Source organism: Euprymna scolopes, chromosome 2, assembly GCF_053919585.1.
Source record: "Euprymna scolopes isolate OS-2025 chromosome 2, ASM5391958v1, whole genome shotgun sequence".
NCBI lineage: Eukaryota > Metazoa > Mollusca > Cephalopoda > Sepiida > Sepiolidae > Euprymna > Euprymna scolopes.
In genome coordinates this window covers 198,328,486-198,354,740 of record NC_136483.1, presented here as the reverse complement: position 1 = coordinate 198,354,740, position 26,255 = coordinate 198,328,486, and the positions used below count along the sequence as shown (strand labels likewise).

At 32.4% G+C, this 26,255-nt stretch overlaps 1 protein-coding gene across 1 annotated transcript in view; it reads left to right on the top strand.

The window, feature by feature from the left end:
* Nucleotides 1-6,942: 6,942 nt before the first annotated feature.
* Nucleotides 6,943-26,255, top strand: part of LOC145241310 (uncharacterized) — a 119,621-nt gene continuing 100,308 nt past the window's right edge. Inside the window, exon 1 of the mRNA XM_080104123.1 lies at nt 6,943-7,105. Coding sequence (XP_079960249.1) covers nt 6,943-7,105 — 163 coding nt within the window. The remainder of the gene's footprint in view (nt 7,106-26,255) is intronic.

Genomic DNA, 26,255 nt, shown 5'->3' with positions numbered 1-26,255 from the left:
TAAACGTAATCTTTATATTAATACTGTAGTACATTTATCGTATGAAAGATTCCGCTGTGGAATTTCCAAGGGCTCCGCTAGTAATACACAATCTATCGTTTTTCTTTTGTGTGTATTGATATGCATATTATATATATATATATATATATATATATATATATATATATATATATATATATATATATATATGTTTAATCTTTAAAAGTTAACGTGTCTGTGTGTGCACATTTTCCTACGCTATAACTCTGTCAATTTTCAGTTTACAGACTTGCAATTTGATACAAAGGGTACTGAGATTTGGGAAAATCGATGTGATCCGTTTTCGGCCAGAAATTTGGCTGTTAAGGGGTCAAAGTTCAACGATTTGACCTTTGAGAACTCTACCAAACTCCTCCGACAATTTTGTGTCTGAACCCTTTAAATTTTAGATATAGGTTCCTTGGACATGGATCAAACTTAATAACTTGATTTGAGCCTAAAATAATAAATGTTAAGGGGTCATAATACGGTTCAAATTAAAAAAATTGACCGCTTTTTTATGCTCAACATACACATCCAAACACCCGAGCAACGCCGGGCTGAAATGCTAGTCTATATATCTATAAAAGTGAACGTGTCTGTGTATATGTCTGTCTGTGTGTCTGTGTGTCTGTGTGTACATTTCCCTACGCAATAACTCTGTCAATTTTAAGTCTACAGACTCAAAATTTTATATACAGGGTACTGAGATTTAGTAAAATCTTTGTAATCCGTTTTTGGCCGAAAATTTGGCTGTTAAGCTGTCAAAGTTCAACGATTTGACCTTTGAGAACTCTACTAAACTCCTCCGACAATTTTGTGTCTAAACACTGTAAATTTTAGATATAGGTTCCTTGGACATAGATCTAACTTAATAACGTGATTTAAGCCCAAAACAATAACTGTTAAGGAATCATAATAGGGGTCAAAGTTAAAAAAATTGACAGCTTTTTTTTTTTTTGCTCAACATACACCTCCAAATACCCGGGCAACGCCGGGCACCCATGCTAGTATATCTATAAAAGTTAACGTGTCTGTGTGTCTGTGTATCTGTGTGCCTGTGTGTATAGGTGTGTACATTTCCCTATGCAACAACTCTGTCAATTTTAAGTCTACAAACTCGAAATTTGATATACAGGGTACTAAGATTTGGGAACATCTTTGTGATCGGTTTTCGGCCAGAAATTTGGTTGTTAAGGGGTCAAAGTTCAACAATTTGTCCTTTGAGAACTCTACCAAACTCCCCCGACAATTTTCGATATAAACACTTGAAATTTTGGATACAGGTTCCTTGGACATTGATCAAACTTAATAACTTGATTTGAGCCCAAAACAATAAATATTAAGAGGTCATAATAGGGGTCAAAGTTAAAAGAATTGACCTCTGTGGTCTCTACCAAATTACTCAGACAATTTCTAGTCTATACATTTGAAATTTGACATAAAGGGTATTCAGAGATAGGGCAAGCTTTTTAATCGGTTGGGGTCGAAAATTTTAGTTACCAATGTATAAATGTATGTATGTATGTATTTATGTTTGCATGTCTGCCTAAAACTTTCAACAGAGGCGACGGATATTACCAAGATCAGTATCGTGTTGAAGTTCGACCTTTCAAACGACAAATACCGAAAAATTGGCTAAAATCATTAATATCTTCACCTTCAACTGGGCACTTTTCTACAGGGGGGAGTTCGCTTTTTCACCGATATTTTTGAAAGTCATCCTCTCCTTTCGATTATCTAGCCTTAATTTAAACACAAGCCACTTCCGGTTTGGCGGTGGTCGTAACAGCAAAGACGCCAGGTTTTTTCCCCGTTCTTTTCCTCCGGGTTCGAGCCTGCCTTTTTTTTTTTTTTTTTTTTTTGCTCAACATACACATCCACACACCCAGGAAACGCCGGACTAAATGCTAGTATATATATAAAAGTGAAATTGTTTGTGCGTGTGTGTGTACATTTCCCTACCAAACTACTCTGTCAATTTTCGGTCTACAAACTCGGAATTTTACATAAGGGGTATTTAGATTGAGGAAAATCTTTTTAATTGGTTTTCGGCCAGAAATTTGGCTGGGAAGGGGTCAAAGTTCAACGATTTGACTATTGAAAAATCTACCAAACTTCTCCGCCAATTTTGTGTTTAAACACTTGAAATTTTAAATGTAGGTTACCTGTACATGAATCAAACCTTTAAATATATATGATGATTGCAACGTTTTGTCAGACGAGTGCCACTCCCTCAGACATTTAAAATCCAGGAGCCCAAATGTCTGAGGGAGTATCTATACAAATATGATGTTACAGAGTCTTAGCTTTGTACGACAGCTAAGTCTCTCTCTCGGTTCAAAATGTTGAGATCCAGCAACAAGCAAGAGCAAGATAGCCAGCAACAAATTAAACTGCAGACCAGCTTAATGCGGGTACTGGTCTTCCGCTTTATGGTTTTTTAAATCAGAGATTTGCTTCTCCTAGAAAGGTTGCCTTCATCACGGCTTACGGGAGCCCTCTCTACCCCAATACACATACACACACACACACACACACACAAATATACACGGTGCTAGTTGGCCGTTGACCCAGAAAAAGAGTTCATTCGCCCTTTGGAAGGTCTTGTTTTTAATCCTTCAGGGAGACTAGCCGCCCTCCTCACCAAACAAGTCTGGTGGGGGAACCAGTTTAGTCGCCAGTGACCCGACCATGAGGCAGGTAGTACTGGGTTACATGGTACCAGTAGCATATGACATGACCTGACATAAAATATATATACGCACATAAAGTTATGAACAGTGTATATATATATGCACATAAAATTATGAACAGTGTATATATATATATATGCACATAAAATTATGAACAGTGTATATATATATATATGCACATAAAGTTATGAACAGTGTATATATATATGCACATAAAATTATGAACAGTGTATATATATATATGCACATAAAGTTATGAACAGTGTATATATATATGCACATAAAATTATGAACAGTGTATATATATATATATGCACATAAAGTTATGAACAGTATATATATATATGCACATAAAATTATGAACAGTGTATAGGGCAAGAGCAATGCTGGGCTGAACTTCTAGTATAATAAAATAAATTTTCTGATTTGTTTTCTTATTCAAAATATTGAAATCGATTTCAAAATGAATAAGATTCAAATTCAATTCAATTGTAAATTAGAAAAAAATGTGTTTTCCACATAAGCTTTTATGTGTTGTATTTCTTTAATCACGTTTTTGCATTGCCATCACTTTGGTAGGGATTGAATCTTGATCTCAGCATTCATGGTGTTTTGATGTAAGTCTTGTATCGCTTATCTCTGAACTTTCTGTAACAAGACCGCTGCAAGAATTCTTCGTCTTCTAACTGTAACAAATACAGAGTATAGTTTTTAACAGGTGCTTCTGCCACAGCATCCCCGCCCCTCCCTCAATGTAAACAAAATTTGTGTGAAATATTAAACGGTTTTTCTGTTCGGTTAATGTCGGCGCGTTACTTAAGGAAAAACGGTTAATTAAACTGCAGAGGCACTTGTTAAAAACTATACAAGTTCTATAATTGAATAGCCTCCTCCAAAAAAAAGAACGAAAACCTAAAAATGGTTTTTGTAAACCGCTCATGAAAACTTGATTTTTTTAGATAAATTAAAAAGCATTAAAAACTACGTAACACACACAAAAAATAAACTTTCTTTTTTCAAATGCCCGCTAAAGATTAATCCGCAATGTAACAAATCACTCACGAACGCATCATGTAAGAAAGGGACGGTTAGAATCTTAAAAAAGATCTTTCAGTTGGAGTAACGTAACTAATGGGAGAATGTTTGGCCTCCGGCAGAATACCCCATTCCCAGCAAAAACAAAGTGATAAAAAAATTAAAACCGACGGTAAATGTTTACTTTATCTTTGTCACAACGCTGACCATTCTAGTTTGTGTTTTTAGGGATTATCGAGACCGCTGAAAACGAATCTGGCATTTAAACCCGTCGCAAATTTACCGTTTGCATAGTATTAACCCCTGAACCCCGGGACTATTTTGCGCCATTTCACCGCCTTTGTTAACGCTTTTCTTACTTTTGTTTGGTTTTTGTTTGTTTGAAAATGTCTCATACACTTAAGTAATGGTTCATATTTTCGGAATAAGTAGCTTAAAATGATGTAAGTATTCTGTATCGTGTTTACATTATCGAAGCTTTAAAAGAACGTTCCTATGTCGTCGCCAATGTAAACGTGCAGACATGAAGAATGTTTATAAAAAAGTAAAATGAAAAAAAAAAACGGTAATGTATCGATAATGATTAACTTTTGGATGAATGGATAGAATAAGATAAGTGTCGTTACCGTCATCAATGGTAGGTAAACTATTTATTGTATGTGATTCTCCGCTCGTATATGTAATTGTAGAAAATACAAACTAAGTATATTATGATTTATTGGAAATGTTTAGATATTAGGAAGCTGAAGACATTACGAAAAGCACCTACTGTAATTTATTTGTGTTAAATCATTCAGTTCTATAGTATTCATCTTTCCTTGCTATATATATGGCGAAAAAGAAGTCACGTCTTTGTTTTCTTTTGTGTGTTGTTTTGTCAGCAATGTACAAAAATAAAATAACAATGTGTTTCGCTGCGAGAGGAGCCTAAACGAATAAAGATGGACGCCTTCCTGAAAAAGAAGAATCAACATGCTAAACGATTTTTTTTTTTAATTTCACACAAAAGTCCAGGGTGGAACGATAAAAGAGATTTTTTTATTTTAAAACTTTCATTGAAAAAAAATCAATTCAATGAACTTGATTATGTAGTACAGCTGAAATCTATTTAATGTAGCCGCCTTCAGCCTCAATCAATCATTTCAGGTAACTTGATTATGTAGTAGAGCTGACATCTATTCAATGTAGCCACCTTCAAGGCCACAAAACTATCAAAGTGTTTCTATCGGACGCTGCCTATCATCTCTACTACAGTGGTTCCACGGATGGATCCGGGCACCATGGTGTAGAACTGGCCCTAAGCGATCAGGCGAACAATGCTCTCCTTATCTGGGAACCAATCTCTCAACATCTGCTCGTCTGCTGGGCACTCTATTCAATATCACTGTGGTGGCTGTGTACGTCCCCACTCTTGATGCCGATGACGTCACCAACGATGCCTTCTACAATAGTTTGCAGGTTGTTATGGATCGTATCCTAGTATGAGACGTCGTGGTAGTTGAGGGTGACTTTTTTTTTTTTTTTTTACTTACGTTCACGCCTAGCAAGACGTATCGCCACTTGGACGTAAAGGACTACTATATATTTGGGACGATGCCTGGAAAAGATTAACAAGTTTACATTGCATTTAAACTTCTGCATATTAGTACAGGTAGGGAAACAGGTAGCAGGAAGGGAATTCTAAAGTCTAGCTGCTCGAGGGATGAAACTATTAGAATAGAAAGCTTTCTGGCATTCAGAAACTTTAACAGTGAAGGGAGGAAATTTTATTGCTAAGCAAGTTTGTCGGAGATATGTACGTCGAGGGTGCACAACTGCAACGAGTTCATCAGAGCAAATTCCATTAAATATTTGTAAAGAAACTTCAACGCCTGCACTGGTCATGGAGATCCAAACACAAGACAAGTTTTTGGCCCATTCGCCAGTATTGACCGCTGCTCGAACTGAGAACGACTGTTTGATTTTGCTTCTGCAAACCAGCTCACTGTGTCTAGCACCCGATACCAGCATCCTCAGCGGCATCTAGTGACTTGCTACTCGAATGACGGTATCACTAGGAACCAAATTAACCACATTCTCGTTAAATCCCTATTTGTTTATCTATATATCTATAAAATCTTCTCATTTATCCGTCTGCATCATATCTAGAATATCCGAGACTGCCGAACCTGATCAAACCAAGCAGGATTTTGTAGAGACAAAGGATGTACCAATCAAATTTTTTCCCTTGGGCGAATTTTAGAACAGCCGTGGGCCTATCAGTAATCTACCATCATCTGCTTCATTGATTTCGCTGCAGTCTTCGACTCAGTGGATTGCAGAAGCCTCTGGGACATAGTGCACCATGATAGCTTCCTGGCCAAGCTTCTCAACCTCATCAAGGCGTACTACATGCACACCCAAACTAGAGTGAGGTGCTACAGGGGAAAATCTGATTCCTTTGTCATCCAAACAGGCGTTCTCAAAGGATGTGTGCTCTCCCTCATCCTGTTCAACTACATCATGGACTGGATCCTAGAGAAGAGCTTGGCTGGTTTTGCTGGTGTCAGAGTAGGCCACGACTGTTCCATCACCAATCTCGACTTTGCCAACGATGTTGCGATCCTTGGCGAATCCGACATGGAGTCCAGCATGCACTCAACGAGGCCAGTCGCATGGCCAAAATGGTTGGAATGAGAATCAACGAGACGAAAATTCTCAGGTAACTCTTCCACCTAACCGAGTAGCTATAACCCTCGATGCCGAAAGCTTAAAACACTTTGGCGCCAATTTTACAGCCACCAGTCAAGCGAAAGACGAAATCATCACCTGTATCAACCTGGCTTGAGCAGCCTTCGTCCGTCTTCAAAAACGATCAGAACACTGCACAGAGATCTTCATAAACTTGAAGTCTTTAATTACTACTGCTGCCGCCAAATCCTGTGCATTCTCCTCTCCAATTGGATCCCTAACTCGACGTGCTAGATATAACATCCTTGGCCTTGAGGAAACTCTGCTGAAAAGATGACTCTGATGGTTCGGTCATGTGCTGTGCCGGCTGGGGATGAGTTCGTCCATCCTTGGTGGTGCCTAATGCACCCAATGGTTGAAGCAGCGCCAAGATGGTCAACTTAAAACTTGGTTTGATGGTCAAAGAAGATATGGAGATTGTGTCCGGTCCTCGCGTTTTTGGTGTCCGTCGCTGAAACCGTAAATGGCTGGATCATACGGTCGACTCTACTGCCAATCGATGAGGGTGGATGGCTTCATCATGAGACCATTGGAGCCGGCTCAACCCAACTTCAGCCTCAATCATCACCTCGATACGGGTCTGGAACTGGGAGGATGCCTTTTACACAAGCACCGGCTAGAGATTGGCAAATACTCGGCAGATGGCAGCAATCAGGCTGGCTTTGGTTTTGTGGGAGGTTATGTTGGTGATGTTCTTGATGTGTGACCAAAGGAAGTAATCTAGCGGGTTCAGGTCGGAGAGAGGAGGGGGTGACAGTGAGAGAAGAGTATAAAGTCATAGCGCTCTTTCTGAAGCCATGTTTGGGTCTCTTTGAACTTTTGGACTGGCACTGAGTCCTGTTGCTACCCCAAGAGTGCGTCAGGGTGATTGCACCAGGGGATAATCACAATCCAGATACACTTTGGTCTTGATTTTCAAGCCGACTTCAAAGATATGAGGTGACATGATATGGCTCTCACTCTAAACCACACCAAACACCATAACCATGGCCGGAAATTTTGTTTTCATCGCTGTGGGCACATTCCTGTCATTCGTAGCTATCTAGCGATATATTTTGAGGGTGCTGGCAATGGTCCTGTTGCTGTAATTTGGATTATTAAAGAGCATGAGTTGTACAGTGGCATCTTCGATCTTGCTCATTAAACATTGTGTCAATTTCAGACATAATAGAAGGCTCCTATCGCTTTTAGAGTTTGGTACACAACTAGCCAACTAGTAGATAATCTGCAAAAAAACAAAAACAAAAAAAAAAGAAACAAAAAACAAAAAAAAAACGGTTTTCATCAAACGGAAATAGAATCATGTCGTCTTTTCTACATGGGAAGCCTTTCAAAATCCACTTGAATCTACTCCTACAAAGGAATAGAAAACAAATTTATCGATAAAGTAAAAGGACAACAAGTGGAATGCCTTTCACGGAAATAATTATAGAGCAGAGAGAGACTAGCAACAAATGGGGTTGTGAAGTCAATTCTGAAGTCTGTCAAGGCAACTTGAAGTGTTCTAGGTTGGTCTATAAGAAAATACTCTTCTAGTAAATAATAGAATCCTATAGGTTACCTGTAGCGTAAAAATATGTAAATAAAGAGAATATAGAAACGCTATACTTCTTATTGCATGAATTTAAGATTAAGGACACTGGTGATTATAATTAAAAGTAATGTTGTGTTCGGGTTTCGAATTTCAGCGTGAAAAGTTTTTTAACTGCATCTCGTGAAGATTTGTGTGTATGTATGTGTATATGTGTGTTTGTGTATGCCTACACACATTTATATATATATATATATATATATATATATACATATATATATATAAATATATATATGTTTGTATATATATGTGTATATATATATAGTCATCCACATACAATACTGTTTCGCTGTATCAAAACTCATCAGTGCATTGAAATGAAAAAAAATCGGTAACTTAAGCCTACGTGTGCAGATCGTGATGTTAAAAATCATTTGATGACTCTTGACCTTCTTGAATTTATGCTTTATATAAATGTTATTTTCAACTATATTCTCACCGCTGTTCACATTATCCTCGCAGTTTGTTTCTTGCTAATAGAATCAGAGATAGCTTCGTGGTCGAGTTTGAATCTCCTGATTGACGGTAATCATGACTCCCCGTACTGATGATTCTTAAAAGGGTGAAATACTAGTGTCAGTAGGTATTAAAAAAATAATTATATATATATATATATATATATATATATATATATATATATATATATATATATATATATATATATGCTCTTACTTAAGTGTTGATCCCTGGGGAAGAGCACGAATAGATGTTTACACTCAACATAAAGCAATACTCTTCAATAGAAGAATAGTTGTTAGTAACGTGTAAAATATAAAAAACAAGGTATGGACTACATATAATTCCTTTAACCATCAGTAGCGTGGAAATAACATAACTAACATAATCATATTCGGAAGTGATCTGATGTTCGAGATTTGATACTTAGCAGGGAAACACTATCCACACTAAAGAGACCTGATATGGCGAAGCAGCAGTTTCTTGATGACAAAATCACATATAAAAGTGACCTTGTCAGTCTGTGAAATACAGCTTCTATCAATATCACTTGTTTTGATCGGGCTATTGCTCTCATTTTGAGTGTTATTTGTGAAGCCTCTGATCTTCGTCAGGAATACTGGTCTCCATCTTGGAAAAGAAAAGAGAAAAGTTACTGGCTCCATTGATGGTTTGATATTCTTGGAGTTGTTTTTGTATTTTTGGCCATGGTTTCGTATGTGTGAAAAAAAACTTTGGTTGACAAGGGGAGGTAACTCTAATAGAGTTTGACGGGATTATCTCTGTTAATCTTTGGTCCTTAGATTGGAACTCTGGAACAAATTCGATTTTGTTATATATATATATATATATATATATATATATATATCTCGCTATATTCAGCCACTCTGATGAGTCGTAGACGACGAAACACGTGTCAGTGGATAATTACATTTTAAAAATAATATATATACCGCTCCCCATGTGGGGGTACCAAATTGGTTAAAGGGAAAATTATTCCCAACTCGCAACTCGCATTTAGGTAAAAATGCACTTTCGTAAATAATTGAATTCATTCAAAACATATTGCTAAAACCAAAACAAACAACATCTACCTATCTATCTATCTATCTCTCTATCTCTCTCTCTCTCTCTCTCTATATATATATATATATATATATATAAAGAGAGAGAGAGAGAGAGAGAGAGAGAAAGAGATAACTGTTTGTGTGTATATATATATATAGAGAGAGACAGACAACTGTCTTTATATATATATATATATATATATTGATTGTTGGAGAGCTATTGGTTACACATTAGCAAACGTGTTTCAATGACCCCCTAGCAGGGAAAATCACCTCATCAGGCCAAAAACCATCCACGAAACTTTCAATAAAGACCATCCCTTTATATTAAAGTCAACTTTACAGGGTTGAACCATTCTAAAAAGAAAGAGGGGTACTAACAACCTATATCAAAACAAATATAACCTATTCACAAAATAATGTTAGGTTTTTCAAGGTATAATTCTAAAGCAGATTTATTATAAGTTTGCATGAAATTTTCTAGCTCCAACCATTATAATTATAATTGTTTTTCGTTTGTTTTGTTAATACGGATTTTTAGAACTATTACTCCAATATCCGATTGATGACTATGAATATGGATTGATGACCTGCTAAGAAGAATGAAGTGGAAAGCGGCATTCTTCATTTTAAACAAAGACAAAAATAACATAAAAGATTATTACGGATTTAAAAGTAAGAAACCTCCACCCAATATTCCACAAATAACATTATTTGAAAAGGATCTTTACGCTTTAATAAGGAACTTGGAATTCCATAAACAAAAAAGCAATTTCCAGAAAAAACTGGATAATATAGTGAAGGAAATTACAACCTTCGAAGAAATATATGTAAAAGCGGATAAAACTTATAACTTCTACAAGCTAAACAAACAGCAATATGAAAGCTTGATACTAAAAAACCTTACTAAGGACTACAATAAAATTAGCAATGAGGATATTATCACATTAATAAACAACAACAGTAAGGAAATAACGGATACGTTAAAAATAAGTGATAGAGTAGGTAAAATTACATGCAACCAGGCTTATATCCTTCTAAAGGACCATAAACCAACTTTCAGTACTAAACCAACTACCAGACTAATAAATCCGATGAAATTGGAAAAATTAGCAAAAAAATATTAGAAAAAACAAATTTAATAATTAAAAAACACTTTAATTTAAACCTTTGGATAAATACCTCCGACTCAATAAGTTGGTTTGTAAATATTAAAAATAAGGAAAGGGGCGCCTTCATACAATTCGATATCTGTGAATACTACCAATCAATTACTTATGATTTATTTAAAAAAGTAATGACATTTGATAAGAAATACACTAGTATTTCTAACAAAGAAATTGACATCATAAAAAAATGCCGAACCACGATTTTGGTCAATAAAGACCAGCAATGGACAAAAAACGCTGGTTGTAATTATTTCGGGGTATCAATGAGATCACTGGATTTAGCGGAACTCACGGACCTTGTAGGCTTGTACATTTTACACAGTCTAACCAATAATAATGATATTGAAGAAGGAACAATAGGACTCTATAGAGATGACGGTATAATGTTCATAAAAAACGCCACCCGTATAAAATGCGATAAAATTAGAAAGATTATACACAAAAAAATGAAAGAATTTGGCCTCAAAGTAGAAATAAATAGTAATTTAAAACAAGTAGATTTTTTGGGATGTAAGTTTTGACTTGCAAAAAAATAATTATAAACCATATTTGAAAGAAAACACAAGTCCTATATATATTAATCCAAAGTCGAATCGCCCACCTTCCATCATTAATCATATCCCAGCCCCGATAGAAAGGAGAATTAACAATAATTCATCTAGTGAAGAAGTTTTTAATAGCTATAAAGAAAGATACAATGTAGCATTAAGAAATAGTGGTTTCAAAAACGCAGACATTACATTTGAAAAGAATAGTAATGACGAACGCAACTATAGTAATAATAATAATAATCGTGAAACAGGAAAATAATTTGGTTTTTACCTCCCTTTAATAGTGCTCTTAAAACTGGACTGGGTAGGAAATTTTTGCAATTGCTAGATAGGCACTTTCCCCCAGGTAGTATATTGAATAGTATTTTCAATAGAAATACTGTAAAATTGGGTTATAGTTGTGAAAATCTTGAAAGAATTATTAAAAAGCATAATAATAGGATACTAAAAGGCAATAATAGTAAAAATACTGGCGAAATAAATGATAATGATAAAGATAATAATTATAAAAATACTGAAAAATGTAACTGCAAAATTCCTAGTACTTGTCCCATGAATAATAAATGTTTAACGAAATCAGTAGTTTACCAAGCTAAAATATTCCCTGAGGAAAATCCTAGTGATATAACATTTTATATAGGTAGTACGCAGGCAACTTTTAAAGAAAGATTCTATGGGCATAAAAGTTCTTTTACTAATCAAAAATACGAAAAAGATACATCATTATCACTTCAATATTGGAAATTAATAAAGGAGAATAAAACTCCAACGTTAGAATGGCGGATCATAAGAAGATCGAAAGTATGTAATTCATTACATGCACCGTGCTTTTTATGATTTCATGAAAAATTAGAAATAACGAATTTTAAAGACCGGGAGAAACTATTGAACATTAAACAGGAAACAGCAATTTCCTGTAAACATTTCCAAATACATTCACTGAAAAAATTATAAGAATATTAACGAATTAATCGACTTATATATTGTAATATGCTTTATTATTTATTTCAGGATTTTAAACGCTAAATCTTATTTACTTATTTATTTTAAACGCCAAATCTATTTTAAACGCTAAATTTTTAACGAAGAATCTATTAAATTTTATAAAAATAATTTTTAGTGAAATTTTTACCGTGAATAATATAATAAGACTTAGTTACTAATATACTTAACCATATTATAAGAGTAATTTGTATATATATATATATATATATATATATATATATATATATATATATATAAATTTTCACGTTTGTTTGTATATATGTCGGTACTTTTTGTATTATATAGAGAAATAGCGCTAAATTTATAGTTTAGTAATATATGTATATATTTATATCTCGATTTTAAGTGGGGAAAAAAACTTAGTTAAATTTATAAATTGCTCTGATATTGGAGTAATAGTTCTAAAAATCCGTATTAACAAAACAAACGAAAAACAATTATAATTATAATGGTTGGAGCTAGAAAATTTCCTGCAAACTTATAATAAATCTGCTTTAGAATTATACCTTGAAAAACCTAACATTATTTTGTGAATAGGTTATATTTGTTTTGATATAGGTTGTTGGTACCCCTCTTTCGTTTTAGAATGGTTGAACCCTGTAAAGTTGACTTTAATATAAAGGGATGGTCTTTATTGAAAGTTTCGTGGATGGTTTTTGGCCTGATGAGGTGATTTTCCCTGCTAGGGGGTCATTGAAACACGTTTGCTAATGTGTAGCCAATAGCTCCCCAACAATCAATATATTGCTCTGTTTCATGCATTGAGTACTCTTTGGAATGACATATTGTGTTGTTGTTATGAGTTACTGAAAAATTCTACCAACAGTATAATAATAATAATAATAATAATAATATATATATATATATATATATATATATATATATATATATATATATATATAAACAGACAGCTGTTTGGCTGTATCACGGATGAGCGTTTTATCGATTCGAAACATGATCCTTACCAACCATGCTCAGAGAATAATACTGACTCTATCTTGTATGTTTTCTTTATGCTTATATTTATGCTACCGTTTAACTAGGGAATTCTATTCTAAATGGAATGGTAATACTTACTCCTGACTTTCCTTAAGAAGTATACTTGGACGTACAAATATACGTCTTATAGGAGTTCCGAATGCAAATGAATAAGCGCAAATAATCAAACAATAAACATATTTGGAAATAAATTTAAATGAATTTAAACAAATAAATCAACAAAAAAAGCAAAATCAAATTGATATAAATTAGATATGAGTGCAAACTTAAGAGTAACTATATCGCACTAAAAAGCTGAAATGAAAACCACGTTGATTAAAGTCGAATTCGGCGAAATGTTGCAATTTGGTTCATAAAGTAATTACTTTTTAAACTCATTTGGTTTGCTGTACAATCAGTAATTTATCGATGCGTCATGGAACATATTCCAATTTTTGAAAAGGTCATTGGGTACAGCAAACTAATTTTAACACGGTTACAACACGTTCATATATATAATATATATATATATATATATATATATATATATATATATATATATATAAAGCTGAACGTCTGTGTGTGTGTGTGTGTGTGGTCACGAATAGGCTCCTATATGGTTGACTATTAAAAAAAAATGATTGCATATAATGATAGAAGATGTATCGAAACACAGGAATGGGCATGTTTGATCTGGCAGAACGGTGGTTCATTAAAATTGCGGGGTCTGCGTTCGCGCCTGGTCCACAAAGTATGGAAATAAAAAAATTAAAAATTAAAAAAAAAACGTTTACAAGTGTTTTTGATATAGATGCACATAATAATACTTTGATAAGTATGTTTTAACTTAAATAGGCATGGTATAATAAAATTGTGGGGTCTGCGTTCGCGCCTGGCCTCCATAGAATGGAAATAGGCACAAACTTTAATAAAGACTTTTCATATCTATCTGCTTAAGTATACTTTGATAATTATGTTTTAATTTGAAGAAATATGGTATAATAAAATTATGGGGTGTTCGTTCGCACCTGACCTCCATAGAATGGAAATATGTCACAAAGTTTAACAAGATTTTTTTAATATAGATCCACAGAATATTGTGATAAGTGTTTCAGTGTGAACAGGTATGGTATAATAAATTATGGGGTTTATCTATTTTATTTTTACTTTCATCATATTTTGCTTTGATTTTGATACCCCCAAGTTCGAAGCTATCTCTTTACAACCTTCCCTTTTCATAACCTATCATACTTTCATAAATCAGAATCTATTTTCTGTAGACTGTTTTGTAACCCAGTCAACGACGGGTACTTTTGCTAGTATATATATATATATATATATATATATATATATATATATATATATATATATAAAGCTGAATGTGTGTGTGTGTGTGTCTGATCACGAATAGGTTCCTATATGGTTGACTATTTAAAAAAAACTGATTACATATAATGATAGCAGATGTATCGAGACACAGGAATGGGTTTGTTTGATCTGCCAGAACGGTGGTTCATTAAAATTGTGGTGTCTGCGTTCGCGCCTAGTCCACAAAGTATGGAAATAAAAAATTAAAAAAAAAAGTTTACAAGTGTTTTTGATATAGATGTACATAAGAATACTTTGATAAGTATGTATTAACTTAAATAGGGATAGTATAATAAAATTGTGGGAGTGTTCGTTCGCGCCTGTCCTCCATAGAATGGAAATATGTCACAAAGTTTAACAAGGTTTTTTTTTTTTAATATAGATCCACAGAATATTGTGATAAGTGTTTCAGTGTGAACAGGTATAGTATAATAAATTATGGGGTTTATCAATTTTATTTTTACTTTCATCATATTTTGCTTTGGTTTTGATACCCTCAAATTCGAAGCTATCTCTTTACAACCCTTCCTTTTCATAACCTATCATACTTTCATAAATCAGAGTTCATTTTCTGTAGGCTGTTTTTGAACCCAGTTAACGACGGGTACTTTTGCTAGTATATATATATATATATATATATATATATATATATATATATATATATATATATATATATATGTACTAGCATGGGTGCCCCCGTTGCCCAGGTGTTTGGAGGTGTGTGTTGAGCAAAAAATAAAAAGTGGTAGTAGGAACGCAAAGGAGGAAAAAACGTGAAAAAAAACGTCTTTGCTGACGAAAGTGACGTAGGTTTAAATTAAGGCTAGACAATCGAAAAGAGGTTAAAATTAAGGCTAGACAATCGAAAGGAGGGGATGACTTTCGAATATATCGGTGAAAAAAAGCGACCCCTCCCTGTAGCAAAGTGCCCAGTTGAGGGTGAAGAAATTAATATTTTTAGCCAATTTTTCGGTATTTGTCGTCTGAAGGGTCGAGCTTCAAAACGATACTGATCTTTTGAAAATCCGTCGCCTCTGTCGAAAATTTTAGGAAGACATGCAAACATACATAAATACATTTATATATTGGTAGCTTAAATTTTCGACCCAAACCGATTAAAAATCTTGCCATATCTCTGAATACCCTTTACGTAAAATTTCAAATGTTAGACCAGAAATTGTCTTTAGTAATTTGGTAGAGACCGCAGAGGTAAATTTTTTTTTAATTTGACCCCTATTATGACCCCTTAACATTTATTGTTTTGGGCGTAAACAAAGTTATTAAGTTAGATACATTTCCAAGGAACGTATATCTAAAATTTTAAGTGTTTAGACACAAAATTGTCGGAGGAGTTTGGTAGAGTTCTCAAAAGTCAAATCGTTGAATTTTGACCCCTTAGAAACCAAATTTCTGGTCGAAAACGGATTAGAAAGATTTTTCCAAATGTCACTACTCTGTATATCAAATTTCGAGTCTCTAGACTAAAAATTGACAGAGTTATTGCGTAGGGAAATGTACACACACAGACACACACACGGACACTTTCACTTTTATATATATATATATGAAGTGACTAACAATTAAGAATTAAAAATAAACTAAAATTAATGTACAAGATGTATAACAATTTTTTAATTTTGATCCATTTTTGACCGCTTAGAAACTAATTTAAACGACTTAAGTCCCATAAAAGAACGGTCCGTAAAAAATCCAATCATTTGATGCCCCTAGCGCCGCTCTGCGCCTTTTAGTTTCGGGGGAGATAGAGTTTGAAAATATAGAGACAGACAGACAGACAGACAGACTGACTATGACATATAGCCTTTTATACATTAGATTTTTATAAATAAATAAATTATTCTTACCTACAGACACTAGCGTTTCATTCTTACGTAATAATTAATGCCGAAAGTAATTTCAACCAAGTCAAAAAGTCACTGTTGACTGTACAATCTGGTATTCAGACCCTCAACCACTAAGAATCATCAAGAGGAAGAGGATTAAGTTCTATATAAGTCGAGATAAACAGACAAATCCACACACAGACACACACACACACGCAGACACACACACACACACACACACATATATATATACACGCACGCACAAACACACACATACATATATACACGCACACACAAACACACACATATATATATATGTATATATATATATTATGTGTAGATAGATACACACACATTCTCACATATATATGTGTCTGTGTCTATCTAGCTATATATATATATATATATATATATATATATATATATATATATATATATATATATATATATATGATTGTTGAGCTGGATTAAATCCGACGATATGAAATAAAATTGAGGTGGAAGGACCTGGATACTCAACGTTTCGCCCGATTTATGCGGGCTTCTTCAAGAGGGATGGTCATTGACGAGAGAGTCAGAGGATTGAGGCTATATATAATGATGGGGGAGAGCAACGTGTTTTCCCTATGTAAATTAGATATCATATATACATATATATACATTTTATGAGAGAAAAAAATGAATTAGAGTAAATTAGTGTAGTGGATTACGTCTAAAAGTTAAAATAAAAACAACGACACAATCTATAAGAACCTAAATAAGACAGGCATTCAAATAACAAAACTAAACTCTTTAACAATTAGGGATCTAACACGTAAAATTATAACTAATATCAACATTAACACCAAAGCCGGAATATATTCCATACCCTGCCTTGATTGTGGAAGAATATACGTAGGAGAAACTCAGCGTAATTTAAATAAAAGAATATATGAACACAAAAGAGATATAAAAAACAACAATACACTCAACGCCATATTTTGTCACATCATGGAAAACGACCACCATTTTGATTTTAACAAAGCAACTTTCTTTAAACACATACATAACAGATCCACACGACGTTTAATTGAGTCAGCTATAATCTCCCATTCCAGCAATATAATTAAGCAAAGAAAAGGTTTTTTCCACGTTGCTCCCTTTCTGCGAAAATAATTATTAAAGAGAACAACTTAGACACCGGTTAAACGTGATATAAAAAAAAAAAAAATTCGTAATTTCACTTAATTTTATTATTTTTATTTTACTTATTTACTGTATTTTATTTTATCATTATCTATTTTAGACTCCATTTTATCACCTCCTATTCTTATTTTTAGACACCATCTTTTAAGTTACTACGCCATTTTATCCCAATTCAATTATTTCTAATTTAAAAAAAATATATTCTTTCGTAATCTCGTGTCATTTTATTTATTTAATCTATCACCGCTATATTTCCAAACACAATTTTTTTTTTTAATCTCTACGATATTTTAACTTTTAGACGTAATCCACTACACTAATTTACTCTAATTTATTTTTTTCTCTCATAAAATGTATATATATGTATATATGATATCTAATTTCCATAAGGAAAACACGTTGCTCTCCCCCATCATTATATATAGCCCCAATCCTCCGACTCTCTCGTCAATGACCATCCCTCTTGAAGAAGCCCGCATAAATCGAGCGAAACGTTGAGTATCCAGGTCCTTCCACCTCAATTTTATTTCATATATATATATATATATATATATATATATATATATATATATATATATATATATATATATATATATATATATAAACTCGACCTGTTTTCCAGATACATCTGCCTATACTTTTAATGCTAGCTTTATTTATGGTTTCTTTTACATATATTAAAATCCCTTCCCAATATTTTGCTGATGAGGAAACTTTGTTTGTTAAAAATACTATATGTAAAAACTATTGTCCGTGGCTTAATGTCTACCACAATAAAAACATTGTTTTCCGAAACGATCGTACAAATTATTGATTTTGTTGTTGTTCCTTCTTGTGAAACAGATTTTTAATTTAATTCTAATTTGAATTTTTAATCATCAATCACATTACTGAATATATATATATATATATATATATATATATATATATATATATATATATATATATATATATATATAAACGGCAATATGCCTAAATCCAAACGTAGATTCCATGAGCAGAGCTTCTTTCTTAGAAGTGCACGACTGTGGAACTCTTCCGTTTGCCTATTTCCCACCTGACTACAACTTGGATGTCTTCGTCCAACATAAACAAATTCCTGACAACCCGCTCTCTTAAGTAAGACACTTTATCGAATATCCAATACTAATGATTACTACGATACTATCTCATTGATTACTGTACACGCAATAACCCTTATCCCCGAGTGTCTGCCAGGCCTTGATAAGTAGTGACCTGTAAAAAATGTAAAAAAATATATATATGTATATATAGTGCACTACTATATATTGGGTACAATATAATAATCAATAGAAAATGTGTTCTATTATAACAATAAATACGAAATCTGCATAAATTAAAATATTATATTTAAGTGTATTTGACGACCAGACATCATCGGGTGGCCCGCTACAAACCAAATTTTCATCGGGTGGTACGCCTACAAACCAAATTTTCTACAAACCTTTCATATACTATCTATGGAATCACTGGAAGAATACATAATGTAATTCAACCCTTCTTAAGTAAGAGAAAAATCCAAGTTGTCCTCGACGATCGTACACCTAAACAATATGACATAAATGCGGGAATACCTCAGGGGTTTATCCTTGGACCTTTAATATTATTGATATTCATAAATGATCTCCCTGATAAAATTGTTTCGGAGTTGGGCACATTTGCCGATGACACCACTCTCTATAACAGGCATGAGGGGAAAACAAATGAACACATATCTTAGAAAATGGCAGAATCACTAGAGGATGACCTCCAATCTGTACTGGAATGGGGACAAAAATTGATGGTCACATTCAATGCTGCCAACACTAAGCTTGTTTCCTTCAATAATTACAAGAAACCTTTTCTACCACCAATAGCAATGACCAAGAACACATTGCATGAAAATACTTCTTTTAAACTCCTCGGCCTAACGTTTACAGGGAACATAAACTGGAATAGATACATTGAGAGCATTGCCAAGGCTGCTGCAAAGAAGGTAGGCTCTCTCTGCAATGCTAGAAAACTACTTCCACCTGAAAGTATACTGTACCTCTATAAGGCCACCATTCGCCCATGTATGGAATACTGTTGTCACATTTGGGCTGGTGCATCTGCTGCTTGTCTCTCACTCCTGGACAGGGTTCAAAAGAGAGTCGCCAACCTGATAGGTCCTGAACTGTCATCTAGGCTTCAGCCTCTGTCCCATCGACGAAATGTTGCATCCCTCTGCCTGTTCTACAAATACTGTAATAGTGAATGCTCTGACGAACTGCAAGCACTTGTACCTCCTCGACGTGACTACCCCCGACAAATCCGACAAGCAACTGTCCCATGCTTTTACAGTAGAGATCCTTAGATGTAAGAAAGCCTATACTCAAAGTTTCTTCCCCAGAACTGCAAGTCTTTGAAATTCCCTTCCGGTATTCTGCTTTCCCAACTGTACTGATATGCAGAAGTTAAAGTGTAATGTGAACAAACATCTTGCTACTCATCTCCCTTCATAATGCCCCCAATAATGTTCAAATAATAATAATAATAATAATAATAATAATGTTCAAATAAAAATAATGTTAAATAATAATAATAATGTTCAAATAATAATAATGTTCAAATAATAATATGTTCAAATAATAATAATATTGTTCAAATAATAATAATAATGTTCAAATAATAATAATGTTCAAATAATAATAATGTTAAAATAATAATAATGTTCAAATGATTATAATAATGTTAAAATAATAATAATAATGTTCAAATAATAATAATAATGCTCAAATAATAACAATAATGTTCAAACAATAATAATAATAATGTTCAAATAATAATAATAATGTTCAAATAATAATAATGTTAAAATAATAATAATAATGTTCAAAAAATAATGTTCAAATAATAATAATAATGTTCAAAAAACAATAATAATAATAATGTTCAAATAATAATAATGTTCAAATAATAATACTGTTCAAATAATAATAATAATGTTCAAATAATAATAATAATAATAATGTTCAAATAATAATACTGCTCAAATAATAATAATAATGTTCAAATAATAATAATGTTCAAATAATGATAATAATAATAATAATGTTCAATAATAATAATAATGTTCAAATAATAATTATAATCTTCAAATAATAAAAATAATGTTCAAATAATAATAATGTTCAAATAATAATAATGATGTTCAAATAATAATAATAATGTTCAAATAATAATAATGTTCAAATAATAATAATGTTCAAATAATAATAATAATAATAATAATGTTCAAATAATAATACTGTTCAAATAATAATAATGATGATGTTATAATAATAATAATAATTTTCAAAAAATAATAATGTTCAAATAATAATAATGTTCAAATAATAATAATGTTCAAACTATAATAATAATGTTCAAATAATAATAATAATAATGTTCAAATAATAATAACATGTTCAAAAAATAATAATATTCAAATAATAATAATGTTTAAATAATAATAATAATGTTCAAATAATAATAATGTTCAAATAATAATAATAATAATGTTCAAATAATAATAATAATAATAATAATAATAATGTTAAAATAATAATAATAATAATAATGTTCAAATAATAATAATAATAATGTTCAAATAATAAGAATTTTCAAATAATAATAATGTTCAAATAATGATAATAATGTTCAAATAATAATAATAATGTTCAAATAATAATAATAATAATAATAATAATAATAATAATAATAATAATAATAATTATAATAATAATAATGTTCAAATAATAATAATGTTCAAATGATAATAATAGTGTTCAAATAATAATAATAATAATGATAATAATGTTCAAATAATAATAATAATGTTCAAATAATAATAATGTTCAAATAATAATAATAATGTTCAAATAATAATAATAATAATGTTCAAATAATAATACTGCTCAAATAATAATAATAATAATAATAATAATAATAATGTTCAAATAATAATAATAATGTTCAAATAATAATGATAATGTTCAAATAATAATAATGTTCAAATAATAATAATAATAATAATAATGTTCGAATAATAATAATAATAATGTTCAAATAATAATAGTGTTCAAATAATAATAATAATGTTAAAATAATAATAATAATGTCCAAATAATAATAATAATAATAATGTTCAAATAATAATACTGTTAAAATAATAATGTTCAAAAAATAATAATAATGTCCAAATAATAATAATAATGTTCAAATAATAATAATAATAACGTTCAAATAATAATAATAATAATAATAATAATAATAATAATAATAATAATAATAATAATGTTAAAAATAATACTGTTCAAATAATAATAGCACTGTTCAAATAATAATAATAATAATAATAATAATAATAATAATAATAATAATAATAATAATAATACTGTTGAAATAATAATAATAATAATGTTCAAATAATAATAATGTTCAAATAATAATAATATTCAAATAATAATACTGTTCAAATAATAATAATAATGTTCAAATAATAATAATAATATTTAAATAATAATAATGTCCAAATAATAATATTGTTCAAATAATAATAATAATGTTGAAATGATAATACTGTTCAAATAATAATAATAATAATGTTTAAATAATAATAATACTGTTCAAATAATATTAATAATGTTCAAATAATAATAATTTTCAAATAATAATAATGTTCAAATAATAATAATGTTCAAATAATATTAATAATGTTCAAATAATAATAATGTTCAAATAATAATACTGTTCAAATAATAATAATACTGTTCAAATAATAATAATGATGTTCAAATAATAATACTGTTCCAATACTACTAGAACACGATGGCAATATGCATATCCAAGAGATTAAATTTAAGCAGATGTTACTGAATGCGTTTAGATAAAAGATAGAAATAAAGCAGTTATGTTGAGATGAAGCTAGCAGTATATGATCCCTTCCTCTAAAATCTAACACTTTTGCACCATGGTAAGAGTAGCGGAGTTATCCTGTATGGGATACCGGTTCTTAGCAAGGCAACCCATAGTGGAGGTATTCAGTTCTCTCCTACTGAGAGAACTGTGACACCAGGGTTGGAAAATGGGATTGAGAAGTCAACACCCCCGACGAGGGGGCAATCTGACCTGCAAGAAGTGCTTGAGCACGGCAATGGCGCTTCTGGCGATTAGCATTAAACTAACTTTTTCTCAAAGAGAGAAGACAAAGCTTGGGAGGGTAGACCTCCTAGAACTGCACAGGAACAGCCTTACACCGCAATCAACAGGGACCAGATCATTACAAGAACGGTCTTCAGCGCAACGTACCTAACAGATGAAAATCCAGAAGTCGACATTGGGATCTGTCATCCGTTGTGCTCCTCTCTCTCTCTCTCTCTCTCTCTCTCTCTCTCTCTCTCTCTCTCTCTCTGGTAAGTAAATACATGTCAGGTGCTACTGAGCTATTCCTTTGTTTGATCTGAATCATCGAAGGCAAGCGAGGGAAAAGCCTAATCATCTGGCAGAGACATAGATGTAAGCAGAAAGGAGCAGGTCACCACCTGGTATTGAAGTACTGACTCACCAAAATCAAGTAGTCAACACCATCTGTAGAAAGTGCGGCATGCGGGAGGGAATTGCAGACCATGCCATTTACAAATGTCCTTGCATTCACTACCCTCCAGCTGAACCACCACCTATCAGTACACCCTATCAGTAGACCCCATTCTCGCTCAAGCCATCTGGAAGAATTGGACCTCGACGTCGGATCTTCCCCATGTGTCCAAACCAGCTACAAACGGCTACTCCCAATCTGTATTGTTGCTCAACAACATCAGCAACAGAGGCAGAAAAAGAAACGGGGACAAAGAGAAGCATAGTTTAAAAAGAAACGAGTGAAAAAAGACATAAAATTGAGAGTTAGTGTTGGTTTTACAAGTATTGCTGGTTCGGGAGAGCCATAGATGTATATTTGATTATAAGTTATTACGGCCTTCTGTAATTGTAAATGTGTGATTTTCATAAACAAAAAATTGTAAGAGATTCCAAATCTCGATTTTCAAATCACTACATTTGAAGAAATGGCTCTATACAATCTTATCATATAGTTCACCTAATAACCTTTGTGATTTGCTAATCTGAGTCAAGTATATCAATAAGTTCCACAAGTAAAACGTACTCCTTTCTGACTCCCTCTCTCTCTCCCCCTCTCTCTCGCTCTCTCTCTCTCTCTCTCTCTCTCTATCTATATATATATATATATATGCATATATATATAAAGCTGAATGTCTGTGTGCGTGTGTGTGTGTGTCTGGTCACGAATAGGCTCCTATATGGTTGACTATTTTAAAAAACTGATTATATATAATGATAGAAGATGTATCGAGATACTGGAATGGGTATGTTTGATCCTGCAGAACGGTGGTTCATTAAAATTGTGGGGTCTGTGTTCGCACCGGGTCCACAAAGTATGGAAAGTATGTTTTTGATATAGATGTACATAAGAATACTTTGATAAGTATGTTTTAACTTAAATAGGGATGGTATAATAAAATTGTGGGGTCTGCGTTCGCGCCTGGCCTCCATAGAATGGACATAGGCACAAACTTTAATAAAGACTTTTCATATCTATCTGCGTAAGTATACTTTGATAATTATGTTTCAGTTTGAAGAAATATGGTATAATAAAATTATGGGGTGTTCGTTCGCGCCTGACCTCCATAAAATGGAAATATGTCACAAAGTTTAACAAGTTTTTTTTAATATAGATCCACAAAATATTGTGATAAGAGTTTCAGTGTGAACAGGTATGGTATAATAAATTATGGGGTTCATCTATTTTATTTTTATTTTCATCATATTTTGCTTTGATTTTGATACCCCCAAATTCGAAGCTATCCCTTTACAAGCCTTCCTTTTCATAACCTATCATACTTTCATAAATCAGAGTCCATTTTCTGTAGGCTGTTTTTGAACCCAGTCAACGACGGGTACTTTTGCTAGTATATATATATATATATATATATATATATATATATATATATATATATATATATAGCCATTTACATAAAAACTGTTTCGCTGTATCACAGCTTATCAGTGCGACTAGACAGGCAATTACCTCAAGCCAGGATCCAAACCCGACCGCCCAAATGACAATTAAATCTTCTAACCACTACTCTATTCGGCGGCTGTTGTGCAGGCAGTGAATTTACAATATTTTGACATCGTCCAAATGTCTACGCTCGATTTGTTTACACAAAGAGCATCGCTTAATACGCTAATGGTAGTTTGTATATCACTTCCCAATATGCTCAACCCTAGATAGGGAGCATTATAGTCATCCACATACAGTACCGTTCCGCTGTATCACAGCTCATCAGTGAAGCTAGACAGGCAACAGACTCAAGCCAGGATATATACATATAAACACTAGCAGCGAGGGCGAGGGGGGGGGTGCTCGGTTTTTCCCAGGCGTAAAATACGTTTAAATATGATATTTTAATTTGTCCCGATTTCGCATATATTATTATAGAGTCATGATTTCAAAAGCAAAAGAAAGTATTTAGGGAGGCATCAGCTAGAATCGAAACCAAAACTGTAGTATTCAAAGCTGATGACGTTACCACTATACCAACGTGATACATATACAATCTAATTAAAATTGAAAATTAAAAATAAACTAACATGAATGCAAAAAATGTTTAACGATTTTTTCGATTTTGGCCCATTTTTGATCGTTTAAATATAATTTTAACCGACTAAAGTCTCATAAAAGAACGGTCAGTAAAACATCCAATCGCGTGAGGCCCCTAGCGCCGCTCTGCAACTTTTAGTTTCGGAAGAGATAGAGTTTGAAAATATGGAAACAAACAGACAGACAGATAGACTGACTGACAGACCGACAGACTGACAGACATATAGCCGTTTATATATTAGATTTAAACATAATAAGCGAAATCTCTCGAGAGTTCTTTCAACAATCATCTCGTTTGGATAAAATCGATAACAGACAATGAACACTGGGGAAATTTTAAATGATTAATAACAAAACAATGTAATTAGATATACGTGTAGAAAACGATTAAAACACATCGCGTAAAAGACAAAAACGAGGGGAAGGGGTCAAAGTTCTTCAAAAAGATTTAACGCTTTTATCTACTTCTGTCGGCACAACAAAGGTTTTTGAATCGCGATAGAGACAGATTCCGAAATTTTAAAATGAGTTTTGGAATCGAATCTATGAAGTACGTCAAACCACTCTATTTTATACCTATCGGTACAACACACACACACACACACACACACACACACACACACACACACACACACACATACACACACACACACCCACACACACACACATATATATATATATATATATATATATATATATATATATATATATATATACAAGATACCGTCAAGTGTGAGCAGTTTTTCTAGTATGATATATGTAGCTCACTTTGACAACAGACCTGACCAATGTATTTGTTTGAAATAAAGTTGCCTGTGAATGTTATGCCGAGGAATTGGGATGAAGAGCTCTCATGTAGTGCT